Source organism: Notamacropus eugenii, chromosome 1, assembly GCF_028372415.1.
Source record: "Notamacropus eugenii isolate mMacEug1 chromosome 1, mMacEug1.pri_v2, whole genome shotgun sequence".
Taxonomy (NCBI): Eukaryota; Metazoa; Chordata; class Mammalia; order Diprotodontia; family Macropodidae; genus Notamacropus; species Notamacropus eugenii.
The window spans coordinates 489,739,327-489,766,799 of NC_092872.1; the positions used below are offsets into that span (position 1 = coordinate 489,739,327).

At 39.3% G+C, this 27,473-nt stretch overlaps 2 protein-coding genes across 9 annotated transcripts in view; both read left to right on the forward strand.

Annotated features, from left to right (window-relative positions):
- Positions 1–11: 11 nt before the first annotated feature.
- Positions 12–9,963, forward strand: ENTR1 (endosome associated trafficking regulator 1). Of its 2 annotated transcripts, none has more exons than XM_072632960.1 (8): positions 12–276; positions 2,383–2,498; positions 2,838–3,248; positions 3,672–3,745; positions 4,957–5,068; positions 7,076–7,138; positions 8,215–8,354; positions 8,885–9,963. In XM_072632960.1, the coding sequence occupies exons 1-8, from the start codon at positions 207–209 to the stop codon at positions 8,976–8,978; spliced, it is 1,080 nt and encodes a 359-aa protein (XP_072489061.1). In that variant the 5' UTR covers positions 12–206; the 3' UTR covers positions 8,979–9,963. The 2 variants fall into 2 exon arrangements, with proteins under 2 accessions (XP_072489061.1, XP_072489059.1); XM_072632958.1 differs by lacking the exon at positions 12–276 and adding an exon at positions 984–1,261.
- A 3,108-nt stretch (positions 9,964–13,071) lies between these two features.
- Positions 13,072–27,473, forward strand: part of SNAPC4 (small nuclear RNA activating complex polypeptide 4) — a 42,204-nt gene continuing 27,802 nt past the window's right edge. For 2 of the 7 annotated variants that reach the window (XM_072632937.1, XM_072632940.1), the window contains exons 1-9: positions 13,114–13,195; positions 16,947–17,094; positions 19,631–19,671; positions 21,305–21,469; positions 22,659–22,784; positions 23,401–23,479; positions 24,255–24,336; positions 25,877–25,981; positions 26,076–26,148. In XM_072632937.1, coding sequence (XP_072489038.1) covers positions 16,956–17,094; positions 19,631–19,671; positions 21,305–21,469; positions 22,659–22,784; positions 23,401–23,479; positions 24,255–24,336; positions 25,877–25,981; positions 26,076–26,148 — 810 coding nt within the window. In that variant the 5' untranslated portion in view covers positions 13,114–13,195; positions 16,947–16,955. The other 5 variants (XM_072632939.1, XM_072632938.1, XM_072632943.1 and 2 more) reach the window with 5 other exon arrangements.

Below are 27,473 nucleotides of genomic sequence, written 5' to 3' on the forward strand. Positions count from 1 at the left end.
CCCGCGCGGCGAGAGATCGCGCTTCCGGCGCCCGGTGGGCGAAGCGGAAGGAGGCGGGAGGAGACCGGAAGGCCCGAGACGAGCTGAACCGGGCGGAGCCAGGTCAAGCTGAGCTGAGCTGAGCTTAGACGAGCCACCCTGAGCCTATGGAGACCAGGTAGTGGAGCTCTGGCCCCGTCCACGGGCAGAATCGAGGCCGTGCGGGGATGTCTGGCTACACCCGCCGCACGGGGCTCACCCCGCTGTCTCGAGCCCGGAGCCTCATCATCCAGGACGGTGAGACCTAGCGACCGAGACTGGCAGAGCGTCCCTCCGTCCCTCCCCTCCGCACCGGTGTAGCGGCCCTGCCTTAGGCGCTAGGCATCTAGAGATCTTCTAGGCAGTCCGCTCCGAGTACAGAAGTGGAAGTTGAGGTCCGAGACTGGCCCAGGTGGGGGTCGCTCCTGCAGGGAGGCTTCCTTAGATTTCCTCGGCCTCCGGGGAGCCTTCCAGGCCCGACTAACTAGCCTCTGATTATCCATAGGAGAATCTCACCCCGGCGTAAGGGAGGACGGGGAGGGGGGAGTCACTTAAGGTTGCAAACTAGTTTAAAGATACCGTGTTCTCGACTGCCCGTTTTGTAGAGAAGGAACAGGACCTTTCCGAAAGACGTTTCTCTGAACCACTCTGATTTCCCTTTGTCTCTTAATTTTGTATCTGAGTCTTGAATCACAGACTCACCCAGCCTGGAAGGGACTTTAAAGTCCCAACCATTGTCCATATGGGGAAATGAGGCCCAGAAGAGGCAGAGGTCTTGCCCATGTTACTATTAGTTGGAGACACCACCTTCTCCAGGGAGCCCCTCCTCTGAAGCTGTTGTATAGAGCCTTACCCCGTTAGAATTCCAAGAGCTGTGTAATGGACTGTATTCAGCCAGTACCCTCTAATTGTCCATACTGGGCCATAGAATCACCCATTAAAGAAAGGAATATAGAAAAATCTAAATTCTAGACCCAACCCCTCTCAGTGATAGGATGGGAAAAGACAGGAGCACATAAGGACTTGGTGACAGAGCTGTGATTTAAACTCATAGTTTCCCGTTCCAGGCTTGTTATCTTTTTATCCCACCACACTTGTGCATTGGGATCTTTCAAATGGGAGTACTCAATGTTCGAATTGAATTGTGTCTTATATTCTAGTCATTTGAGTTCCTTTTGTGTACCCTATGCTACATGGAACTTAAGAAGGGATGGAGCACTTAAACTGCCCATTTGGATATCCGGTATTGCTTTATGACATCTTTTTAAATTATTAATCTTTTATGTGTATAGATTGTAAGTACTTTCGGGATTGAAGCTATGACTTGTCACTCAAATATTTACCTTAGGCTGCTCTGGGAGAGGTGCTGTCTCTGTTGTCAAGGAACTTAAAATCTAAAAGTATTTATTGCCTGTATTATTTACATTGCCCTAATCCTAAAGTACTTGGTGACATGTTTCATTCTTTACCTTTTTACTTGGACTTGTCTTATTCCCCTAACTAAACTCTTGAGACTGTGTCATTTTCTGTTTTATTCTCTTCAGCACCTAGTACTGCATTATGTACATAGTAGATACTCAGTAAAAAGCAAAGAAGAAAAATTAATGAGATTCAGAACATCTCTGAAACTCAGACAAAAACATATATGAATGGGATTCATGTCAAGGAAAGATTGCTATGAGGTGGTGAGGTCTGGGAAGGAGATTAGAGTTGGGCCTTGAAATATGGATAGGATTTGGATAGGCCCAGGTAAGGAGGAGAAGAAAAACACATGGGCAAAAAGTGTGGAGGTGAGAAAACACAAAGCAGGTGGGGATGATGAATAAATGAGTCTTCAACAGTGTTTGGGGGCAGAAGCATCCAAGAGTTGAAGGTTAGATCTTGTATTTGGGGTAGGAGGGAGCTGAGGGATGAGGAAAGCAAGAAAACTGGAGACTTGTAGCAACTGATAGAAATGCATAAAATGCTGAAAATCAGGATAATGCGGTTAACTACATGTATGGGAGACTGAAAGAAGTAGAAAACTAAAGCCAGTCACAGAATAGATATGGAAACTTGAGACAATTGCCAGGTAAAGTCTTCTGAGGTAAAGGAAAAAAGAATGAAAGAGTTTAGAATGGAGTTACTTGTAGAGGTATCTTGTTGCTGGTAACTTAAGTTTCTTGTGTCTTAATTGTACCTCAGTTCACTTCAGTTTAGCACTTACCTTGTTAAAATCAATTATCCTGAGTCACTATGGGGCTTAGTGTTCCTAAATCTGGATTAGATGATATTGCTTCTAAAAAAAAAACTAAAAGGAAGATTCCTGTCTAGTAAATCTGAATCACTTTAAAGCATTTATGAAATATGCTTTTCTTATTTTAGATGACAGTGCTGAAGATCTGGATGAAGCAAATCCATTTTCCTTTAAAGAATTTCTGAAAACCAAGAACCTTGGCCTGTCCAAAGAAGAGACAACCAATGCTAGAATTTACACTAAGGTAACTTAAAGGAATTTCCATTTAAGTTCAATAAGGGGAGAAAAAAATCTCAATGAATTTTCACTACTGGTTTACATTTTCTCATAGGATATTGTTAATCATGGAAGTGTTTGGTATCAATGATAGTTAAGTTTTACAATAATGTCACATGTAGATGATTTATCCTTCCAGTGTTCCATCTCTCTTCTCAACTTAACTCTTATAAATGAAGTATTTTGTTGTAATGCTGAAAAAATACATTGAATATAAGACTGTAAAAAATTACTAATTACTAATATTTATTAACCTAGACTAATAAAGAAACTCTTCAATGTAACTTTTGACTTTCTTCTTTGTTAGGAATCTACAAGACATACATTAGGACTTGAAGATAATTCTCCACCTTCTAAATCTGTAGGATATGGTTTAGACTATGAGGAACCTTTTTTCCAAGACCCAACTGGTGCTGGAGATTTGCTGGATGAAGATGAAGATGATGACTGGAGTGGGACTTACCGGCCAGCTACCATGGAACAAACTCATGCTTCCAGAGTTGCTACTAGCACATCACCACATAATCCATATATTTCCTTTTTTACCAACACACCCGAACTGTCAGGCATCGAGTCTCTTGCTCCATGGACCTTAAATGATAGTGACTCAGGTGTTTCTCCTACATCTCAAGGGAACAACACAAACAAAGAATTTGTTGCTCATGGAGAATACTTGGGAGATAGGCATTTTCGGTCGCTGCAGATAAGCTATGAAGCAGTAAGTGTGGATGGAATGCTCTTCACCTACCTGATAAACCTCAAAAGTCTTGGGAAGTCTCTCGTGGAGAAAAGCTAGTGATCTTGCTTTCCTAATGGCCTCTATGGCTTTGGAGCAAAGGACACAATCAGCCCTAATGTGCTACTACAGCTTGTTGCTGTTTACCATGGTTAGTTATTTTGGCGTTGCTCACAGATATGAATGCAGCTGCTTTAAACAGTATTGTGTAATGAATGCAAGTACAGGAGATGTGAGTACAATAGAATACTTGTGTCAAGCTGGATAAAACATCTTAGAAACCTAAACATCTTTATCCACTGTCCTAGATTTCTTTATAAATAAGAAATTTTGTGACTAATTGTATGCAGGCTGTTGACCAGTTTAGAATCTTGAATTTCTCATTTTAATTTTCTTTTTCTGCAGCTTAAAGAAGAAAACTCTAAGCTAAGAAGAAAAATTAATGAGATTCAGAACTTCTCTGAATCTCAGACAGAAATGTATGTACACTTATATCTAGAAATTTGAGTTTCATTTCTCTTTCCAAAGGATTGATTTATGTAAATAGAGGGTAACAGCTTTGTGACATTTGATAAATCTCCTTTCTGTTTAAAAATTCCTGTGAAATTCTTCATCTAGTTTTTTATTGAGTTATATAAGAGAGCTACTTTGTGAGATGTAGTATGACAGAGAGGATAAAGGGCTATCTTTGGAGTTGAGAGCACAAGATCTGTAATCCCACCTCTGCTACTACCTGGGTCACCTTGCAGAGCCTCAGTTTCCTCTTCTGTAAAATGGGATGCCCAAATGAGAATGTATATAAAGTGTGTTACAAACTTTAAAATCTGTACATCCATGTCAGCTGTTATTTGAAATGAACATTTCACTCCTTAAATAATAAATAGAATTGATAAGACAAATTGAACAAAAAAGAGGTTTTATACAAAGTGGAGAGATAATGAATTTAGACTCAGGAGTGATCCCTGGGTCATTAAGTTAGAGCTGGAAGGTACTTTACAAGGCATCTAGTCTTCTTTTTTTTTTTTTTAATATATTTTTTATTTTTAATCTTCAGAATTCATTTCCATAAGATTTTGAGTTCTAAATTTTCTCCCCTTCCTTCTACTCCACCCTTCCCAAGATGGTGTGCAATCTGATATAGGCTATACATGTACAATTATAATAAACATATTTCCACATTAGTCAGAAAGCATCTAGTTTTAAGGCCTTATTTTTACAGATGAGGAAACTGAGGCCCCAAGAGGTTACATTACTTTCCTAAGGTTATATGGAAGTAAGTGGCAGAGCCAGGATTTGAACTCAAGTCCTTTGATTAGATATAATTTGTCTTTTTCCAAATCCTGTCTTGTATGTCATGCTGAGCAAGTCAGTTAAGCTCTCTGAACCTCAGTGTTCTCATCTGTAAAGTGGGTAATCACAAAGTTGGTATGAAAAGCTATAAGATAATGTATATAAAGAGATTTCAACTCTTAAAACAGTTATTAGCAACTTTAATTTTTTTTTTAGTAATCAGCTACTTAAAAAAATTAACTGAAAGATGCTAATAGGTTATTTGTGACCCAAGCAATAGTTATGCTACCGCTGTTCCCTATTATGTTAAATATGCTTTGAAAAACAGATGTATTGAGCAGCCTTCTTTGAAGGAATCATGGTCATTAAAATAATTCATCTTTTTTCTTGTCCCAATAAGGGTAAGAACTCTTGAGCGGAAATTGGAAGCAAAAATGATAAAAGAGGAAAGCGACTATCATGATCTTGAATCGGTGGTGCAACAAGTGGAACAGAATCTTGAATTGATGACTGTAAAAAAATTTTTAATTTTCTTTGAATTTTTTTTCTGGGAGACTATAAAGTCTATGTGTATGTCAAGAAAATTCTGTTGGAGGAATGAATTATTTGTCAGCTAGATGATGAATCTAGCATCATCTCAGTATTTTGTGCATATATAGCTAGTGTTACAAGTATCCTTGGGTAAATCACTTTAGATCTTACTGCTCCAGACAGGCCTGGTGGTTAAGTTGCTGAGTGAGTTTCTTATCTGGCCTGGATGTTTTCTTACTGGAAATTCCTATTCTCATGAAATTATAGGGTTAGTCACAGCAAAAAGTGCCAGGTACTTCTGGATTTTTGTGTTCACTTGACTCACAATAGCCTTATGTAAAATAGGACTGAAAATAGGATCTTGTAAAGCTGACTTTTGGGGAATAGAGATAAGAGCCGCTTTTGACCTTTCAAGATGGCGATGGAATACAAAAGAGTTGACTTATTCTATGGAAGTTCAGCAGGGCAGGTGTAGGATCATTTGGTAAAAGCTGAAAAATTTCAGCTTGATAGAAGTTAGAATTTTCCAACAATCCAAACTATTCTGGAATGCAATAATAAGGAAATAAATATTCTGTCATTCCCAATTTGAAATGTTGTAAAAATTATTCCTTCTGTGGGCAGGCAGTTTAGAAAGGAGTTCCAAGTTTCCTTCTAACTTAATGATTAGAAAATAGTGTGGTCTAACCAGATTTTAAGTGTGTAAACTTCATTTGGTGAGTTTCTTGGGTAAAATATGAATTTCGCTTAGCTTTACTTTTTAAGTTTGAAAATTAGTAAACTTGCTGTTATTTACCTGCAACATACATTATTTTAATGCTTAAGTACTTCCGTTGTAGATAATGACAATTGAATGTGATTCAATTCAACAAGCATTTTTAAGCATCAAGATTCTGGATAACATAAAAGACAAGGCATTTGCTTTCAAAGACTTATAATACCTTTCTTTGGGAGTTGAGATTATCTCTCAGGCAACTTATTTCCCAGATGAAAAGATTGCAAATTTAACTTTTTCAAAAATTTGGTTAAGAATGATGTTGATCTGGTAGCTAGTAATAAAATAGCAGGTCTCCTTAAAAATATAACTGTGTTATCAGAAAATTTTACCAAATCTGCATGACTAGCATTATCAAATCTTTTTCTGTTCATATTCACATTTATTATTCCTTCTTACTCATTCTTCACATCCAATCATTGGTCAAGTCTATCTCCACAGTGTATTTTCCATCTACCCCTTCTCTGTAGTCACACAGCCACCATTCTAGTTTAAGCCCTCATTGCTTCTTCTTTGCACTATTATAATAGTCTCCTAATTGCTCTCCCTGCCTCCATCCTCTCCCTTTTCCATTCTGTCCTTTACACAGGTGCCAAAGTGGTATTCCTAAAGTACACGTCTGACCATAACACTTCCTGCTCAAGAAGCTCCATGGCCTGCTCTTGCCTCTATGGTAAAATACAGACTTGTCCACTTAACTTTTAAAGCTCTTCACAATCTGGCTCCAGCCTGTATACTTCCAGATTTATTACATATTCCTGTCCTTCACATTCTCAGCATTCCAGCCAAATTAGCCTGCTTGCTAATCCTCATGCGTGATATTCTGTCTCCCCTCTTTGTGCTTTTGCACAGGCTCTGTCCTCTATACCTGGGCTTCCTTCTTCCATCTCTGCCTCTGGAAAGCCTTGACTTCATTCAAAGCCTGTCTTATATGCCACTCGTAGAAGCTTAACCTCCTCTTCCCTAGTTGCTAATGACCCCTTCTGGAATTTGCTTTGTATATATTTTATATTGAACTTTTTAATGTAAATCTTACTTCCTTCAGTAGAATGTGAGTTACTTGAGTGTGAAGAACATGTTTTTATATTTGTAACCCCAGCATTTGGCAGTATAGTAGACATTTAATAAATGCTTGTTGAATGAATTAATAACCATATGTTTTAAATGGCTTTCAGAATTTACTGTTATAATGTCAGTAATTTTCTTGTAACAGAAGCGAGCTGTGAAGGCAGAAAATCAAGTTACAAAACTGAAACAGGAAATAAATATGCTCCAGGTAAAATACATTTTTAGTTCCTTTTAGGAGACATATTATGTGTCACAAGCTGCCCCACAAATCAGTGCAAGAAAGGAAACATGGAAGTGAACCTTTAATAATATTTTCTCCTTCCTTTCTTCCTCAGTTGGACTAAATTCAAAAGAATTGGGGTTAAGTCCTGGAATTTATGATTCCATAACTGTCAGTGATTCATTTTTACTTCAGCACATTCAGTTCTACCAACACTTGCCAAAGCACCTGATGTGTGTAAGACACTATGCTAGATAAGAAAGAGGATACAAATAGTAACACTAATGCTCTCACATCTGTACAGCAGTTTATAGTTTACAAATCACTTTCACATACATCCTTATTTGGTTCTTTTATCAGCCTTATGAGGTTGATAGAGCAGGTATAATCATTCCCATTTTGCAGAGGAGGAAACATCTGGAGAGGTTCAACTCAATGGATATTTATAAAATTCTACTCTGTGCAAATAACTTACAGTCACACACAGTGGCAGGACTGAGATTGACTTGTCTTCTGAACCTAATTTCAGTGCTCTTGTCATTATACTGTTCTGCTTTAAAGATGATTAAGGCAGTCCCTGCCCTCAAAAAAACTTTTAAAAAGTAGTAGAGGTAATAAGATGTGTACACAAGTAGAATGTGGATGTGCCTAAGAGTTCAAATGAGAAAAAGATCACTCAGGGGGAGAATATAAGAATTGGGGACATAATTTTAGCTTCCAATATTAGCTATGTATACATGTGGAAAACATTAATGTATAGATTTGACTGGATAGGTGGCAGATGTTGAGCCTAATTACTCTTTAGTCAAGAAAAAACATAAGCTGTTCCCATGTATCTCAGGAGCAAAGCTAGTTATGATGATAGAATAATGAGGTAACAAGTTTATAGGCTATCAGCTAACAAAACTTCATAACTACTCTGAATGGCAACCTACTACCCTATTTTAAGATTTCTGATGAGAAAGTTACCATAAGTATGCTGTTTAGCCCAGTATTTTACTTTGTATCATGTCCTAATAGTCCTAACTAATTTTGATTAAACTGTTATCATCTTTCTTCTAAAGGCTCAGCTGAGTAATTTTAAGAGAGACAATGAAATCCTGCGATCTGGTCAATGTGCCAATTTGACAGTAGTTAAACAAAACACAGATATTGCCTTGCATAATCTCCGAGTTGTCATGAACAATGCCCATTGTTCGATAAAGTAAGTTTTCTATATGATATATGGAACATTGCTGCAGTGGTGGGGGGACATCCAGTTTTTAAAAAAATCTTCCTAGAACAGCTGGTGTGATGAACAAGCTTAATAGAATAAGAAAGATACTGCTCTTCCTTTGTCACCTCTGATGTACCCAAAAGACAGATGGAATGAAATTGGTGATTTTTTAATCATAGGAAAATAGGAATAGTATAACTGCCATCTTCTGAGTCAGCCCATTAATCCATCTTGTTAGTTTTTTTTTAAACATATGAGCTAATCTAAATTTTCTGTTTCATTTGATCTTTTCCTTGGATTTTATAATTCTCAGCCTTGCTTTTACTATATCATTACAATTGGGCACTGTAAATAATATACATGGATTAATTTTGCAAATATTTATTGCATGCCTACTATGTACAGGGCACTGTCAGGGTGGAAGAAGTAAAGATGAATGAGATTTGCCCCCAAGGAGCTTACAATCAAATAAGGAGAGAAAATTGTACATTTTATATCTGTTTATGTTTTCATTCTAGGCAGTTGCTTTCTGGAGCTGAAACATTGAATCTTGTTGCTGAAATCCTTAAATCCATAGACAGAATTTCTGAAATTAAAGAAGATGAACCTTGACAAACTGCTCACATGTCTTTTGGCTTAAAGTTCTGCTTAACTGCTGAAATCACTTCTTGCTTGGGAAATACAATTGTGTCTTTAAATATACAGTCATCTTCCTCAGTACTCATCATGAAATATAAATTTCATGACCTAAAACGGGGTTATTAATTAGCCTTAAAACTCAGTTGGGTGACAACTGTTGGACTTGAGGTGGGTCTGCAGTTTATATTAACTCTTTTAGGTGAACTGTCATATTTCACAAATTCTAATAAACAAAGACTCTTACCAACAGTTGAAAAGGGGGAAAATCTGTTTTTAGGAAATTTTCTAAACATGAAAATGAGTTCTAAAATAAGTATGCTTTCTACTGTCTTTTATAGTATTTCCTGGATATTAATTGCAAGATGAGCCTAATTTGAGTGTCTTTTGTTAACACTCCTTTAAAGATAAAAAAAGAATAAAAATTATAACAAAAACGTACATAATAGAGACTACTGACTTTTGCCTAGGGTATCTGTGCCTCTTAAATATCTCCCAATGTTCCTAAAAACTTGAAGGTTCACACTTGTGCCTTCAAGAAATACAACATAGATATATACATATATGCAGGCTATAAAATATCAATTACCAATTAAAGTGCTACAAGTTGTAACAGACCTGCTAAGTACCAATATGCCGCTCTTCTAAGTTTGCTGCAGAAATTGTTCAGTTAATATTCCATAGTGTTAAACTCATTTATGTGTACCTTTTTTATCAGGTTTCTTAATATTTAAATACCAACTCTTCTATTGTGGTATATTGCTAAGCTTTTCAGATGACATTCAGTAGAATTTAGGATGTAGCGGTTTTAAGACATTTCCAGGTTGGGATGGGAACATTTTATCCTGTGCCTTTCCAGAACTTTTCAATGATGTGGATAAGGGCACGAAAATTCTATGGGTCTTTTGCTGTTAAATGTAAATTTTTTTTTTTTAATAAATTGGTTTTTTTTCCACCTGAATAACGTGACAGCTTTGATATTTGCTAAATTGGGATGTGTTTTGCAACTTCATTTCTTACAAAACCAGCTGCCCTTCATGTTCAAACATTATGTTACTGCTTCATATAAGCAGGGCATTCACTTCAGTGGATTCACAAATTTATTGATTGGTTTTTACTAATTGAATTTACCAGATGCTTGGGACTAGCAAGGTGAATTTGCAAGATAACTGGCTGAGACTAGGAGTACAGTCTGTGGTTATCAAATTCTGAAGCTAACTGGCCCACATGGGGATGTCTAACTCATGCTGGTGGCCTTATTGGCACCGTGTTGTATCCATCTTTTTGCACTTTGATTCTTGCAGATCAGATTAATCTTACTGAGGTAAAGAAATTGGATTTCAAACAAAAAAATATAAAATGCACAGCATACATTCACACTACTGCTAGGCATTATAATTTTGGCTTACAGAAATCCTAGTCAAAGTACACTGACTGCTGAATACAGAGTAGAGACTACCTAACATGATGGATACAAGTGTTAAAATATAGCCTATTGCTTCTTTTATCAACATGGACTTCTGTCTCTCAGACAGTGTGTTCTAGTGGGAAAAACACTGAACCAAAGAGTCTAGGAGACTTGAGTTCTAAGAATTCAATCTTAGATGATATGTTTTAACTTCTTGGACTCTTTCCCCATTTATAAAAGGGAATAGTACCTATACTCTACATAGTGTGAAAGGGCTACAATGCATTTACCAGTTTGCCACGTACTGCTTCTAATCAGATATTTGTTTTTTCTAAGAATGTCCTGCATTATAGTGGTAATGGGTTGTCTTCAGTTATCTTCAGAAACATATCTTCAGGCTCACAAGCTTTCATGTAGCAGGAGGCAGGAATTACAGGGGTACATTTAAGAAGAGATGAATAGTTATGGTAACTATGGAATTGTTTCCTAACAGGGCCCCATCCACACCAAGTACTATTTCCACTTTCTTCCCCCCACCCCCAAGCAGTCCACCTAAGTTTGCCAGCTTAGCTGATTTGAGACAAAACTACCACCACTGTTAGTCAGTCAACCAGTATTTATTAAGCATCACTTGAAAACTGTTGACAGCTTCTGGCCACACCCCTGAGGAAGAACCAAAAAGAAGATCTTGTAGGAAACTCCTAGGGACATCAACCAAGGAAGGAAATACTTGATTTGGAGTTAGAGGACCTGGGTTCCAACCTAGCTCTGCTACTTACTAGTTCAGTGATAAATTCTGTTATCAAAGTGTCAAGAGTTAGGATCTACAACCAGATCTTTCTGGCTCCCAATTATATCCATAGTGGATATGGATACTGTAGATACTATGCCAGGCTGCCTCCTTAGGGTCCTGTTTAGTTTTGACATATTCTGTGTTTCTGGCAAATTTCCCTCCTTTCCCAGGAACATCATTCCAGTCCCAATACAATCTGATCCTTGTAGAAGCATATTTAAAGCCTTGTTTATAGTAAAAGTGAAAAATGTCAAAAAGCTCTCCAAATTCTAAAAAGAAAGTCCCTTGGAAAGGTAGGTGATCAGTCAGGATGAACTACCTTCTCTCAGGAAAATAGATTAAAGATGGTACCAAATCTTTTAAACAAAGAATAAACTCTACAATCATTACCTTCTGTAGTCACTGACTTATCTATGGGCAGTCTCCCCTTTATCTGTATGATATACGCTGGTTAGTACCCACTCTTCAACTGGAAAGGATTACAATATGTATGGAAAGGAAAAGGTCACTTAGTTTAATTCCAGGAGTAAGGGCAGTGGTTGGGCTAGCTAGTGCCTGGCCTGGAGTCAGAAAGACCTGAATTCAAATCTAGCTTTTCAGACACTAGCTGTGTGACCCTGAGCAAGTCACTTAACCGTTTGCTTAAATTTCCTCATCTGTAAAAAGAGTTGAGAAGGAAATGACAAACCACTCCAGTATCTTTGCCAAGAAAACCCTAAATGGAGTCACAAAGAGTAGGACACGATTATACAAAAAGGCAGTGGTCCAGGAAGAATGGGATAGTGAATTTGTTTACCCAATTATGCAAGGTTAACCCATGCTGTATTTCAATAAATCTTTTCCTAGTACAAGATTCCTGTTATTTGAAATCTTGGGGCAGTCTTGTTTAAGGATGTTGGGACTCTCCAAACCAGAAAAAGCTCGGAATATAGATTAATGTTGAATTACGTTATTTCTAAAAGACTTAAGCCTGTCTCAAAGTTGTATTAGTATTAATATTTTTTCAACACTCCAAGTCTACCTACATTTTATTGTTAACCCTTCCACGTTTTCCTTTCTTTCCACTAAAGGCCCATTCTAATGACTCATCACGGAGGGCATGGAGGTGATCCTGAGCTCTTGAGGGCTGCGGCATCGGTGAAAGCGACTTTATCAAGCCGGAAAGTGCTGGGGATATGGGCCCAATGATGGACACGGGTCTCCTGTTCCAGCACCAATCCAGTTCGGTGTAGACAGGCTCAATCTACAACAAGGGCCGCGGGGTGAACGCTTTTTCAGCCGCAGACGCTACACAAGACTACTAAATTGCTGAAGGAATAGCAGTGCCCAAACTACTTAAATTACAGTTCTTTTAGTAGTTGGGTGTCGTTCCCTTCCCGCTGGGAGTAGCCCGGCGGGTGCTGGGGGAGGCCGCGGCGTCCGAGGGCAGAGCGGGCCGCGCCGCTGGCTGGCGGCCGGAGGGCGAAACGCTGCCCCGCGATCCCACGGGCTTGTGAAGGCTCCCCTCACGTTCAGGAGACACAGCCCGGAAGCCCTGGACCCCTTAGCGGGGACAGGGGAGGTGCCGCGCCCACGGCCACACATCCAGACCCGAGCTGGAAAGCCTCCCGACTCGGGGCCAGCTCTCTGCCGCTCGCCCTACGCGGCCCCTCGGTCCGAGGGCACGCGCCGCGGCGGTGAGGAGCCGCCGTCCTGGGTGCGTGGGGGGCCTGAGCGGCGGCTGCCCAGGGCCTGGGCCTCCCTCGGTTGGGGGAGGTCACCTGAAGTCCCCCCAGCTCTCGGCAGCCCAGGCCCCTCCTCCGCTCCAGCGTCCCAGGGCCGCGGAACGTTAGCCCTGCCCCTCCGAAGCTGGGGGGCGGATCTTCCGGTACGTGAGGGGGCGTGGAGCCGCTTCCGCTCAAAGCCGGAAGACCGTTAGTCAGGCTCTTTCCTGGGGCTCGCCTGGTGCCGGAAGGTGAGCAGCGGCGCTCCAAGGTGGCGCGAGTGCTTTGGGTGAGCCGGGAAGGTGGACGGGGACCTTGGGGGGAGATGGGAAGGCGACTGAAGCGGAATAAATGTTTGGGGTGGGTACATGGCGAGGTGAAGAGGAGGGAGAGGCTCAGGCCGAGAGGAGGAAGGAGACCTGAGCTGGAGGTTGGGGGCAATTTAGGGCAGAATAAAATGCTTAGAGGGGAGAGATTCGCCCTAAGTCACTTGCACGTAACAGAGCCAGAACTCGAACCCAAGACTCCTCATGGTTCCACTCGCTTTCCTAGGGCGACAAAGCCTGTTTCCTCGTCTGCAGAACGGTGATATTTGTACTACCTACCTCACAGGGATGAGAGGAAAAGCATTCTATAAACCTTAAGGTGCTAGACAATGTGAGTTAGGTGGTCATTTTCGTGGGTAAGAAGTGTAACGTGGTCCCCTACCTTGATTTAATCTAAGCGAGCTAGTAAAACCAACCAGCATGTGTGAACGCCTGCTGCGCGCCAAGCCCTGGGGATACAAAGAAAGGCAAACACTGCCCCTGCCCTGCCCTCCAGAAGCTCACAGCCCTAACGGGGGAGAAAACTGCCACGTATAAAGGAGGTAAATATTCAGGATAATAGTCAGCCATCCGAGCAAGGGCAGTAGAATTAAGGGGAATCAGCCTGGGCTGCTTGCAGAAGGTAGGCTTCGGGTTGACACTTGAAGGAACTGAGTCGAAAAGGGCATGGGGAGCCGTCGTGGAAAATTCCAAGAGGAGGAAAATTGGAGAAATAGCAAGGCCAGTGTCATTAGATAATAAAGTAGGAGTAAGGAGCCGGGAAAGGTAGAAAGGGCTTTAAAAGAGCCGAACGGGATTTTATATTTGATCCTGTAAGTGGGAGCCACTGTTGTTTATTGAGTGGAGAGGAGGGGAGAAGTGGTGATAGTTAGACCTGCACTTTAGGAAGATCACTGACAGCTAAGTGGGGGATGACTGGAGTGATGAGAGACTTATTGGAAGGCTGTTGTAATTCCAGGCATGAGATGATGAGGGGGCTGCACCAGCCTGGTGGCACAGTCAGAGGAGAGAAGGTACTAATGTAGAGAGGTTGGTTATGGGAAGTAAGAGGATAGGTGACACCTGGATTGTGAGCCTTGGTGACTAGAAAGATAATGATGCCCTCCACAGTAGTAGTAACTTAGGGTGAGGGAGGTCTTTTAAGGGGAAAGAAATGAGTTCAGTTTTGGGTTCCTTGAGAGCCTGTCTACTGGACATCTTATTTTGAGATGTCCAATAGTCAATTGAAGATGTGAGAATGGAGGACAGGAGAGAGGTTAGGGTTATATCAGTAGGTCTGGTTTGCATAGAATTGATCCTTGAATCTGTGAGAGCTAGTGAGTTCACCAAAAATAAAAAGTATAGAGGGAGAGGAGAAGAGAACCCAGGACGATTTCCATTTTGCATAGGTTAACCCAGACCCACATAAGAATAATGACTTGTCTGAAGTCAGAATCAGGAGTAGTATCTGGGACTCCTGACTCCTAGGTCACAGTTCTTGCAATTATACTTTTTCCCTTCTCAATTGTAGCTCATCACAATGTTTAGCCTGAGGGTGTCCGTATACTTCCCTTGTCCCTCCTCAATTCGACCAAGAAAGCTTTTTGAGCACCTACTATGTGCCAGGCCCTGTGGTAGGTGCTGAGGTTAAAAATAAGAAAATATAACTTCTTGCTGTTAAGGAAGTGGATGGACTATGAAACTTTTTCATTAAAAAAAGTATTTAATGAACATGGAAACACTCATGTAATGCTTAAGTTAGTTCTGTGATATTTTCCACAAGAAAATACTTCCAGCTTAAATTTTAAGAAATTATTAGTGTATTATAAAAGCTTATAGCAAATGCAAATTTACAGCTCATTTATGAAGTACCTTACAGTCACAAAGCATGCTCACATTTCTGATCTCACTTTATTGACCTGGGAGGTCAAGGAGTATAAATATTAATCCCCTTTTTGGGGGTCAGTGAAACTGAGTCTAAGAGAGAGAAGACAGTTTGTCCAAGGTTACACAACTACTACTTGTTAGTGTGGGCACCAGAATACACATCTGACTCCTCAATCCCATTCTTCTTTCACTCTGTTACAGTTAAACCATTTGTTGATGTTCTCTATTACATTGTTAGCTTTATTAGGGAAGTGACTAAACTTTATTTTTCCCCCTAATGTCCTTTACTCATGAAGCTTATTTACAGTCCAGTAGGTTAATTAGACTCACAAAGACACAGTAATATAAAATTGGACAGAATAGGGTAAGTCCTTGCAAGGCAGCTTGGCTTAGTGGATGGAGAGTTGACCCAGGAGTCAGGAAGACCAGGGTTCAAGTCCCACCTTTGATATATTATTACTAGCTGTGTGATACTGGGCAAATCACTTAACCTCTCTGTGCCCCAGGCAGATTTTTAAGAGTATAAATTACAGACCAACTGCCCATCTGCATTGGTAGAATGAGTTTTTTCACTTGGAGTTTGAGTGAAATCACAAGTCTGATCCAAAAAACCGTTCTTAGGAAAGGTACAAAAAATTATTGGGTGAGATCTAGGGGTGATAACAGGTCTAAACACCTGTTGTGAGTCATTGCAGGATATCAGGATCCTGGTAGTACTGATTATGGTTAGCTCTGAAGTCTTAGAAAAGAAGCCTGGATAAAAGGACTATATCTGTTTGTCCAAAGACTAGCCTTGTTAAGTTTGGAGTGACTCGTCCTTGGACTGACCACATGATGATTTGGCTTTTTACCCTTAAAAATTTTTTAAAAGTTTAACTTTATTATTTTGTTCATTTCACAAGCATTTTTTTTCTCCCCCTGATTCCTCTCCCCCTTTTAAACAAACTTTTTTGGAGGAAGAAAAGAAAACCCTCCTAACAAATATGCATACTCAAGCAAAGCCAATTCCCATGTTGCCCTTGTCCAAAAATATCTGTCTCATTCTGCATCTAGAGCCCCTCAGCTCTTTGGCAGGAGATGGAGAGCAGACTTCTAGAATCATGGTTTGTCATTTGTATATCAGTGTTCTCACGTCTTTCAGGGTTATTTTTATTTATAAAGTCATTATTGTCCTCATTCTGCTCACTTCATTTTGAATTTCATATAGGACTTTCAGCTTCTTAGAATCTATCCATTTCGTCCTCATGGCACAATAAAACTCCATTATATTCATATGCCATAATTTGTTTAGCCATTCTGCAGCTGATGGGAACCACCTTAGCTTCCACCTTTACTCCTACAAAATGTACTATTGTAAATATTTTTAATAGACATGAGTCTTTTTCTTTCTTTGATCTCTGTGAAATAAAACTAGTAGTGTTGTCACTGGGCCAAATATGCCCATGCATAGTTCCAAATTACTTTCCAGAATGTTTGGACCAATTCAAAACTCAGCAGTATGTTAGTGGGCTGCAGTTCTCAAAGACTATCTGCTGTCACAAGAGAGGTTGTGATCTGTGTGGCTGGAGGGAATATCCACACTGATGAAATCAGTAAATCCCTTAAGTATTGAATTAAATTCAAAGTAGGCAGGTACTACATTGTTACAATTTATTAGTAATGGTGCTATTCTAAGTTAATTTTAATTTTTTTATGAGGTAATGGAGAATCATTGTTAAAGTTGTCCCATCTAAAAATATACTTTAGCCACATTCATCTCAGGTTAAGAAATTAATTGGACCTTATGTTAATATTAATGTCTTTTATGCCTTTATGCCTTAAATTAATATCAATGCCTTTTTGGGGCAGGCCAAAGTTATGTCAGACATGGATTTAGATGCAGAAAGAAAGAAAATCACAAAACAAATCAAGAATCTAGAAAGAATTTTGGATCCTAACATTGCAACAATTGAGGTCGTTGTCTCCGATTCAAATCTTGATTCTGATTCAGAAGCAGGTGAGTTTGTGTCTGACTTTATTTTTGTCATAGATCATTTGTTGTTGTTCAGTGGTTCCAATCACGTTTGACTCTTTGGCCCCCTGTTTGGGGTTTTCTTGGCAAAGATACTAGAATGGTTTGCCATGTCCTTCTCCAGCTCATTTTACAAATGAGGAAACTGAGGCAAGTAGGGTTAGGTGACTTTGCCCAGGGTCACACAGGTAGTAAGTGTCTGAGACCAGTCTTGAACTTAGGAAGATGAGTCTTCCTGATCCCAGGCCCAGCTTTTTATCCACTGTGCCACCTGGCCATGCATCATAGACGTAGGCTTGTAGATTTCGAACTCTGAAGAACCTTAAAGACTGTCTGTATCAGTCCTGTTATTTTACAGTGGAGGAAACTAAGGCAAAGAAGTTAAGTGACTTAAGTTCGCACAGGTAGTATGTGGCAGATCTGAGATTTGAACCCAGGTCTTCTACAGTATTACACGGTGATACTCTCCTTTAAGGTACAAAGTTGAGGGCTTCCTTTGAGTTTTCAGATAAATCTGTCTTTATGAATACTTTTTGGACAAATTGCTTTTAAACTATGATTGTGGAACCTTTTATCATTTTTTTATGTAAACATAAATCACATACTTTGGCTAATGTTACTTTGGTAACGATCATATTTCAAGATTCATATGTTTTCAAATTTAGTAGCCATTTCTATTTACTATCACCACATCCTCTAACCAAGGGGGAAAAAGGAAAGAAAAATGTTCCTCTTTTCTTAGGAGTGGGATTATTGATCACTGCTGTTTGTACCTAGAAGGCTTTAAGGCTTGGACCTAGGTTCATAGTTAATAAAGTAGTTCTATACCCAAGCTGTCCTCACTGAGCAAGTCCTTTCATCATTAAAGGATAATAAAAAATCATGTAGGTTTTGCATGTCAAGTAGCCTGTGTATTGAGTGCCTGCTGTGAGCAAACCCTGACACCACTTGTGACAGGAGTGAGCTCTAAAACATACGAACTTTGCTGATTCCAGGAGTTTGTAATTTGATTCACCATGGGCATAACCTAGGTGGTATTGGACTTGGGAATCAGGAAAACCAGAGTTCAAATCCTGCCTCAAATACTTACTCCCTGTGGCCTCAGATCAATTGTTCACTCAGTGTTCCTAGGCCTCACTTTCCTCCTCTGTGAAATTGGAACAATAACAGCACTTTGCTCAGAGATTATTGTGAGGATCAAATGAGATATCACAAGTAAAGTACCTTGCAAGCTTTAAAGCACTGTGTAAACGAACACTAGCTCATCCTCGCTTAATCAGACATGCACAGTCAGGTGCTAAAGCTTGTCACTGCTCTTCACAACACTCCTTGAATATGTCCCTTTTTTTTGTACTCACAAGCCACTGCTTCAGTTCAGACCCTTATCTCCTCATGCACGGACTGTTACAGCAGTTTCTGGTTGGTCTTCTTGCTGCATGTATTCACCCCTCCTTTGTATCACAGCTGCCATCACATGTCATCGTATGAGTCCTTCTAACGATCAGCTCCAGAAGTTCCCTTTTACCTGTAGAATGAACTATAAATTCCTCTTTACAGCCTGGCTCATTCCTACTTTTGTAGTTTCTACACACACGCACGCACACACACACACACACCTCCTAAATATGTACTCTGTAATCTGGATATTAATTGACCTACTAACTATTCTACTCATGATGCTTCACTTCCTGTCTCCACACCTTTACACTCTCCTCTATGCTTTGAATGCGTTTCCTCCTTATCTCTGCCTCTTGAGTCCCTGGTTTCCTTTAAGACTCAGCTCAAGCATCCACTTCATGAATCCTTTCCTGATTTCTCCTCCATTCTTCCTGCCTAACCACCTGTTAGTATATTCCCCAAACTATTTTGTATTCATTTTGTATATTTCCCCTAAAGGAATGTAAACTTGCTGAGGGCAGGGACTCTTTAACATTTGTCTTTGTACCCCCAGCATTTTGTACAGTTACTGGAATATTGTGCTTCTTTTACTAATTGCTTGTTAATTGATTGATGAAATTTGTACTTTGTTGCTGCTTAGTTGTTTTTGTTGTGTTTAACTTTCCGGGACCCCTTTTTGGGGTGTTCCTGGCAAAGATACTGGAGTGGTTTGCTATTTCCTTCTCTAGCTGATTTTACAGATGAGGAAACTGACGCAAACAGGATTAAGTGATTTGCCCACGGTGTCTGAGCCTGGATTTGAACTCAGGAAGAGGACTCTTTCTGACTCTTCCGACTCTATCCACTCAATTATTTTGCTACCCCCAAACTTGTATTTGGTATCTGTTGTTATACAGAGCACTTGCTAGGTACTGGGGATACATAGAATTAATTAGACATATCCCTGCCCTTGAAGAGTTAACTATGCCTGATCATAATGTAATTCTAATATCTGTATAAATTTTTAAAAATACATGAAAAGAAGGTATAGAAAAATACCTTATCCAAGTAAGGCATATTACTTTGCAGTATGTCACATTTTCACCATTCATTCACCTAAACTCTTTACTTGCATTCCTAACAGATTCTCTGGGAGATGACGACTGGGATGAACACCTTCTTATGGTAACCTAACTGCCTTACCCATCATCAAATGATGATGTCCTCTGGGTCATTAGAGAGGAAAGAGGCAGAGTGTTCTGTGATCAGCTTGGACTTGTCAAGAATCATCAGGGAGAGAGATGTAAATGTTTTTGAGAGATCATGGGATGAATGAAATAGGAGAAAGAATCTTCAGATTTCATTAAGTTAGCATCTTTAAAATTCTTAGGACTCCAGCATTTTCCCAGGATGGCCAAAATATCTTGTGTTTCACTATAAAAATCCATTCGTTCCTGAAGTGGGAAATACTTTTCAATTTCCATATTTTTGTTATCTCTTATTTATTGTGAAACCAAGATCAATTTATAATGATGCATACAACAGCTTGTTAAGTTGTACTTGTGTCATTTTAAAATTTGTATTTGGCGACCTATGGTATAGGTGATAACAGGCATGGCTTAACCAAAAAAAATATAGCTGTTGTCTGGCTAGAATGTTAAACTAAGGTCTCTGGCTTCTAGCCCATTTAAAATTTGGATTGGTATGCCTGTTAGGGGTTGGACTACATGACCTTCTGTGATGAGAGTATATTGAAATCTCTCAGAATTCACATTTCCATCTAGAATCTACTTTCTAACATTCCTGCTGTGTATAGGCTTCTGGTTGAAAAAGGCTTTCCTGTAGTGAAGGAGACAAAGCTGGAACAGTAAGGAAAACCTGTTTGGTGGTGACAGCTACTGGGAAATTAATATAGTGACTTCCTTGGGAGGAGGAAGCCTCTCAGAGATGTTCAGATAGAAATTAGATGGTTACTTGTAAAATACATTATGGAAGGGATTCATGCTTTTGATGGGGATTGAATTAGGTGACATCTAAGATCAGTTCCAGTTCTGAGATTCTGATTCTTTAAGAGTGGGCTAAAAACTCTTAGTATTAGGCATGTCTTAAAAGTACTGCTTTATAAAACAGTTATAGAAAATGTGAAGGCAATTAGGATTTTTATAATAATTGATATATGTCTAATAAATATATTAATAGATTAGGTTTTTCAGAATTGCTTCTCTTGTCAGTCACACTTTCACTGCAGCTTGAAATGATCAACAAACCTTGCCAGTACTCTCATTCTTGTGCCTTAAGTGAATTGAATCAAAGACTGTAGAATCTATTCCTGTCATAGAATTCTGGTCCTGGGACCCACCAAGTAACGACTTCTAGGAACTCGAGCATTACTACTCCTACAGGACTCCAAAATTGTTGTATCGTCTTCCACTTGGGGGCTTGTCATGGAAAATGATTTTATTCTACCTTCCCTTCTCCCTTCCCACTTGTGATTTATGTATATAATCTGTCTTCACTTCAGTCAGGTGGAGTTCTGGTCAGGAGAAGTCCCAATTTGCAAATCTGTGAAACTAATTAATTTAATGGCTACCTGATTACCAGCACTTTGTCTCTGGCCTACTGTTTCATCATTCTCAGGTTAAAGACTGGCTTTCTAAAATCCTGTGACCATAAAATCCTGTTAACAAAAGCAACCACAGGAGGAAAGATAGGGTATTAATTTGATTCACGAGGAGGAGCTTGTCAGAAGTTGGGACTAGAGAGTTCAGAAGGGGAATAGGTTTCATTTTCCTGCACATGATTTTCTGCTTTTAATTAGGAGGAAGAAAGTTGGGGAGAAAGCGATGAAGATGATGACTCAAAAGACCAAGCCCTTCCGAAAGACCCAGAGACCTGTTTGCAGTTGAACATGGTATATCAAGAAGTTCTTCAGGAGAAGATAGCAGAAATTGACTTACTGCTGGCTCAGAATAAAGAGCAACAGGTATGGCTGTTGCTGATGGCTGGGTGCATTTCTGACTTTGCAGATGGTTCTAAACCCAAAGAAACCTTCTCCAGTCTTTTCCATAATTACCAGTGCAATTGTATCTCAAGATACCAGTCATGTGACTTAGAAAAGATCTCCACATGCCAGTAATGCCCAGCTCTGTCCAATCTCAGTCTGTTCCCAAGCTCCAGTCCTGCATCACCAGTTAGTTGCCTATTGGGTTTTTTAAACAACATGTCCAAAACAGGACTGCCCAAACTCACTAATCTTTTAGACTTCCCTGTTTCTGTCAAGGGCACTACCATTCTTCCCTTTCCACAGTTCATAATCTTGACATTTTCTTTGATTCCTCGCTCCCCCCCGTCCCATATCCAGTCAGTTATCAAACCTTACTGTTTCTGCTTTCATGATGTATGTTTCAGTTCTCACCCCTTCTCTATACCCATGCAGTTACTACCTTAGTGTAGCCCTTTATTACCTCTTGCTTAGATTATTGTGACTGCCTCCTAATTAGTCACCCTGCTTCAAGTCTCTCCCCATTTCAGTTCATCTTCCTCACAGCTGCCAAAATTATTTTCTGACCATATCATTCCCTTGTTCAATAAATTCCAGTGGCTTCCTATTTCCTCTAGGATCAACTGTAAACTCCTCTTTTAAAGCCTTTCACAACTTGGCCCCACTCTCATTATGTCATCATGTCCAACCTCATTATGTCCACTCTGCAGTCCAGCCAAAATGGCCTCTCTGTCCTTCACACTATTCTATCTCCTATCTTCATTCCTGAAATGCAACTCCCTCATCAATATGACCTTGGTGAATCCTTCTCCTCAAAGCGAAATTCAAGCATCACCTTCTAATTAATCCTTTTTTGATCTCCTCAACCACTAGTGTTGTCCTCCTGCCAAAACCACTTTGTACTGAGCTACTTCGTATATGTTTGTATTCAATCTCTTTATATTTATTTTCTGTGTACTTCTTTATGTAATTATTATCTACCCTGTTAGAATGTAAGCTCCTTAACAGCACAGATTGTTTCACTGTATTTGTATCCCCGGTACCTGGCATATGGAGTAAGTTCTAAATAAATACTGATGAATATCTTACAGGTCTCAAGAGCAATTTTGATTGCTCCCAGTGATTTCATATTAACTATTTTGAGCAATTTCCATCTATGTCTCTGTCACAGGAAGAAGTCATGTGGGATCTGGCTGGTTCCAAAACCCCGAAAACCAAAGATGGAAAGAGCCTCCCTTCAAATGTATTTGTGGGTCATTTTATGAAACCATATTTCAAGGATAAAGTCACAGGAATTGTGAGTGACTTGTGCCTTTTGTGTGGCTGTGAAAAGAATTTGGATTTTATAAATTCTTTCTTTCAGTATCACTGTTGTATGTGGATATCCATTAATTTATCTCCATTAATGAGCATGTTGAAATTCAATGTAACTCTTCATTTCACCTGAAAAATATTATACATATATGTTTTAAGTCACCTTGAAATAGTCAAGTCTTCCTAGTGTTTATGCAACTTTAGAACCTGCCATTTGTGAGTGACTTGCCTGGAGCATGTTTTACCTATAAAATCCAATCACGGTGGTGAGTGGATTGTCTGGAGTTTGGGAATCTTAGTAACAAGGAGTCAGTATTTTCATTAAAAAAAAAAATACCAAAACATTACTTAGTTGGGCTGTGGGGGGTTGGTTTAGCTAATCCAATCCTAGTGCTCTGTATTACTTCAGTGGGGCTAAATAATGGAGGCATCTTCACTAGCTTGGAAAAGTTAATCTAAGTTTGCTTTTGAGAAAAGCAGTTGCTGTTATCTCCTGTGATATTTCTAATGAAGGGGAACTGACCATTGGCTTGAGATCCTGAGTTGTGCCTGTGTTGACTCCTTAGGTTAGCACTGACATACGCTATATTTTCCAACAGGGACCTCCAGCCAATGAAGATACTCGGGAAAAGGCAACACAAGGCATCAAGTCTTTTGAAGAACTGATTGTGACCAAATGTAAGAGCTTGGGATCACTTGGGGACTGAACTAGGTTTAACCTTTCCTTTCACCTTTAGACTAATGCTGCTAGTTCTCTGCCCAGAAATTTTTCTTTGAAGCTTTAGCTCAAGCTGATTGGTGATGTGACCCTCACAGGAGACCACTGCAATTGTAGACATCCTTTTACTTGTAGCTGTCAGGTACTCTCAGCCCAGTCACATTTTTGTTCTGTTCAATTATTTTCAGTTGTGTCCAACTCTTTGGACCCCCATTTGGGGTTTTCTTGGCAAAGATGCTGATGGTCATTTCCTTTTCCAGCTCATTTTACAGATGAGGAAACTGAGGCGAATAGGGTTATATAACTTACCTAGGGTCACACAACTAGTCATTGTCTGAGTCCTGATTTGAATTCAGGAAGATAAGTCTTCCGACTTTAGGCCCAGCACTCTATCCACCGCACCACAGAGTTTCCAAGTCACATTTCTTCCTAGCCTCTAAATTCTCTTATTGCCTTTCCCATAATTACTAGAGTCATTGTGATGATGAATTTATAGCAGGACCTAGAAGAAATAAAGTAGTGTGGTGCTAGTATTATTCTCTCTTTCTCTTTTTATTTTCATTTAGTCTCTCCCTGCTTTGGTGAGGGAGGTTCATACTTTAAGAAAAGCATAATTTTGTTGTGACTCTGACCTAATGAGATAAATGGTAAAGGGCTGGGACGTCCTCACCTATTACTCATCAGCCCACCTTTTTTAAAGTCATTGCCCAAACACATAATGCTGTTTTTTTCCAGGGAAAACTTGGGAAAAGACTTTACTTAGGAAGTCGGTGATGAGTGACCATCTGCAACGTTTGCTGCAACCCAAGTTATTAAAGTAAGGTGTTTGTTTAGTTTCAAGCCAGTTTTGAATTCCCTCTCTAAATTTATCTTAGATGATCCCTTTGCTGGTCTCCAAAGGACACAAGGGAATTTGCTATTCATCTGATTCACATTTCTTGTCCCAGAATGGTTTTGGATGACTTGATATAATTAATCTTTTCAAGAAATGCTTGTGATCAACTACATTTACATTGTAGTTAAGTATAAGATAAATGTAGTGCTTGGGAAAGGAGAAAAAAATCTCATGTGTCATGTCGTAGACTCATATCTATAAAGGCCATGTTTTTAACTAGTTGGGATGACTAGATTGATGCTTTGGTCCTGTGCACACAGGCCTAGCCAACTGTTAAAGACTGTATGTTCTGTAGCATTTCAACAGTTGTTAGAAGTGTTAGTTTTTACTCTGTGCAACCCTTTGTTCGAAGTCTGGGATCAGAAAAATAATATGGTGAACGGATGTTTTTTAAGTCTAGTTTGGAAGTTGAAGTCCAAGCTGGAAGACTGACATCCCACCTTTAGTATGATTACACCTAAGGTCAAATTTACATCTCCTGTCTGTTAGTTCTTGTGACTTAGAATAGTCAAAAGTTGACTGTTGGAGTATGATCATGGAGAGGTCTTAATTTCGGCATCTCTTAGGTGTTTTGAATTGAAAATTATAGTTTACTTCAGCAAGCAGCTGCAGATTTTTACAAAGTAGTCCTTCCTCTACCCTCTCCTGGAAGAACTCTTTGACCTTATTTAATCATTGGGACACAGAGGCTAGTGGATGTAGGGGAGGCTATTCCTGCTTCAGGTATGTGTTAGACTAGACTAGTGATTCTCAAAGTTTTTGGTCTTAGGACCCTTTATCCTTTCAAAAATGTTGAGGACCCCCAAAGAGCTTTTATTTATGTGCTTTATCTATCATAGCTACAATATTAGAAATTAGAACTCATAAATTTAAAAAATTTTTATTTCAAAATTTAAATTTCATTTAGTCTCTCTAAAATAATCTGTTTTATAAATTGACTAAAATCTAAAATAACAGTAATAAACATGTTAACATAAATAACACTATATAAAAGCAGTATTTTACAAAACTAAAAAATTTTAATGAAAAGAGTACCATTGTTTTACATATTTTTGCAAATTTCTCCAATATTTGGCTTAACAGAAGACAGCTAGATTTAGCATATTTGCTTTTGCATTCAGTCCCTTAGAGTATGTTGTTTTGAGTGAACAGTATGAAGAAAATATGGCCTCACATAGGTACATGTTAGAAAAAGCAGACGCATATTAATCAGCAAATAATGTCTCAGTATTACTCTGAAAAAATTTTCACCTCCCAAACCTCCTGAAAATGTGTTGGGGACCATATTTTGGGAACAGCTTTACTAGAAGATGTGTGAGATCCTTTCCAGCTTGGAGATCACATGATTCCACAAAACACCACATGGTGGCATAAGGAAGTAACCTGTCAGAGAGGTTACAGCATAGCTTGCCAACTCCTGTATTTTAATCCCACTTCATCATATTGTCTAATTCTTCAACAGGCTTGAATACTTAAATCAAAAACTTGACAAAGTCAGTAACTCAATGGAGAAGCAGATCTTGGAGAAGCAAATAAAGAATACTGAGAAGGAAATTGAGGACATCAAGTGAGATGAGACCTTACTGTGCCTTAATTTCTTTACCTGTAAATAGTAATAGATATGCCAGAATTAATGATGTTGCCATTGTCCCCTGCTCTAGTCAGCTACCGGAAGAGTCTTTGTTGGGGGATAGACTGGATGAGCGAGATTGGGAGAAGATCTCCAACATTAATGTGAGTAGATATGATGTAATTTAAGCCACCCTAGGATCAAATACAGCCTTGTGTCATGGAGAACTAGGGAAATTTGGCAGTTTTGCTATTGGTCGATTCAGACTGTGAAAATATGCTGCCTTTTATTTGCATATGTGATACTCCTGGCCCAGTGTCACTAGAACATGAGCTTTCAATTTTTTCTTCGGTAGTGGAAGTGACATCTTCTCTTGCCTAGTGTCTCTTTTTTTAAAGAATTATTTTCACTTCATTAAATATTTCCCCATTACATGTAAAAAAATTTTGAACATTTATTTTTTTAACTTTGAGTTCCAAATTTTCTCTCTCCCAACCTTCCCTCCTTGAGAAGGCAAAGCAGTTTGATTTTGATTTTACATGTGAGATCATGCACCACACATTTTCATGCTGTTCAGTTGCAGCTTACTTTTTGTTATTCCATGTGGGTTTTTCTTGGCAAAGATACTGCAGTGTTTTGCCATTTCCTTATCCTGCTCATTTTGCAGATGAAGAACTGAATCAAGCAGGGTTAAGTGACTTGTCCAAGGTCACAGAGCTGGTCTGAGGCCAGATTTGAACTCCGGAAATTGAATCTTATTATGAGTATATATCTATATTTTCCCTTTTTGAACCAATTTAGACGTGAGGTTCAGTCATTGCCTGCCCTCCCCACTTCCCATTTTCCCTTACACTATGAAAGCTAGTCCTTGTGTGCCTCTTTTATGTGAGGTAATTTTCCCCATTCTTCTTCTTCGTTCCCCTTCCAAGGGCATCCCTCTTTCTCACTTACCCATTTTTTTTTACATCATTCCAGCATAATTGACTGACTCTCACACCCTCTTTTTCTTTAATTTAATTTTTATTAATTTGTTTGTTTTCATTTTTCAGCAATCATTTCCATAAGTTTTAAATTTTCTCCCCTTCCCTCCCCAAGATGACATGCAGTCTTATATGGATTCTACGTATACATTCTTATTAAACAGATTTTCACTTTAGTCATGTTGCATAGAAGCATTGAAACAAATGGGAGAACCCATGAGAAAAACCAAAAGAAAACATAACACAGGAGAAAATATTCTGCTTCATTCTGCAATCCAATTCCATGGTTCTTTCTCTGGATATGGATGGCATTTTCCATCAAGAGTCCTTTGGGAATATTTTAGGTCCTTGCATTGCTGTGAAGGGCTAAATCTATCAGAAACAATCCTGTGTATAATATTCTCCTTGTTCTGCTCATTTCATTCACCATCACTTCATATAAGTCTTTCCAGGCTTCTCTGAAGTCTGCCTGTTCATCATTTCTTACAATACAATAGTATTCCATTACA

What these genes read in the sequence shown, in the direction of transcription:
- ENTR1 (XM_072632958.1), top strand. Translation starts at nt 1,147, where the DNA reads ATGTTCGAATTGAATTGTGTCTTATATTCTAGTCATTTGAGTTCCTTT. An exon ending in ACTGCCCATTTGGATATCCG is followed by an intron (nt 1,262 to 2,382) that starts GTATTGCTTTAT and finishes TTCTTATTTTAG; the next exon opens with ATGACAGTGCTGAAGATCTG. An exon ending in TCTGAATCTCAGACAGAAAT is followed by an intron (nt 3,746 to 4,956) that starts GTATGTACACTT and finishes TGTCCCAATAAG; the next exon opens with GGTAAGAACTCTTGAGCGGA.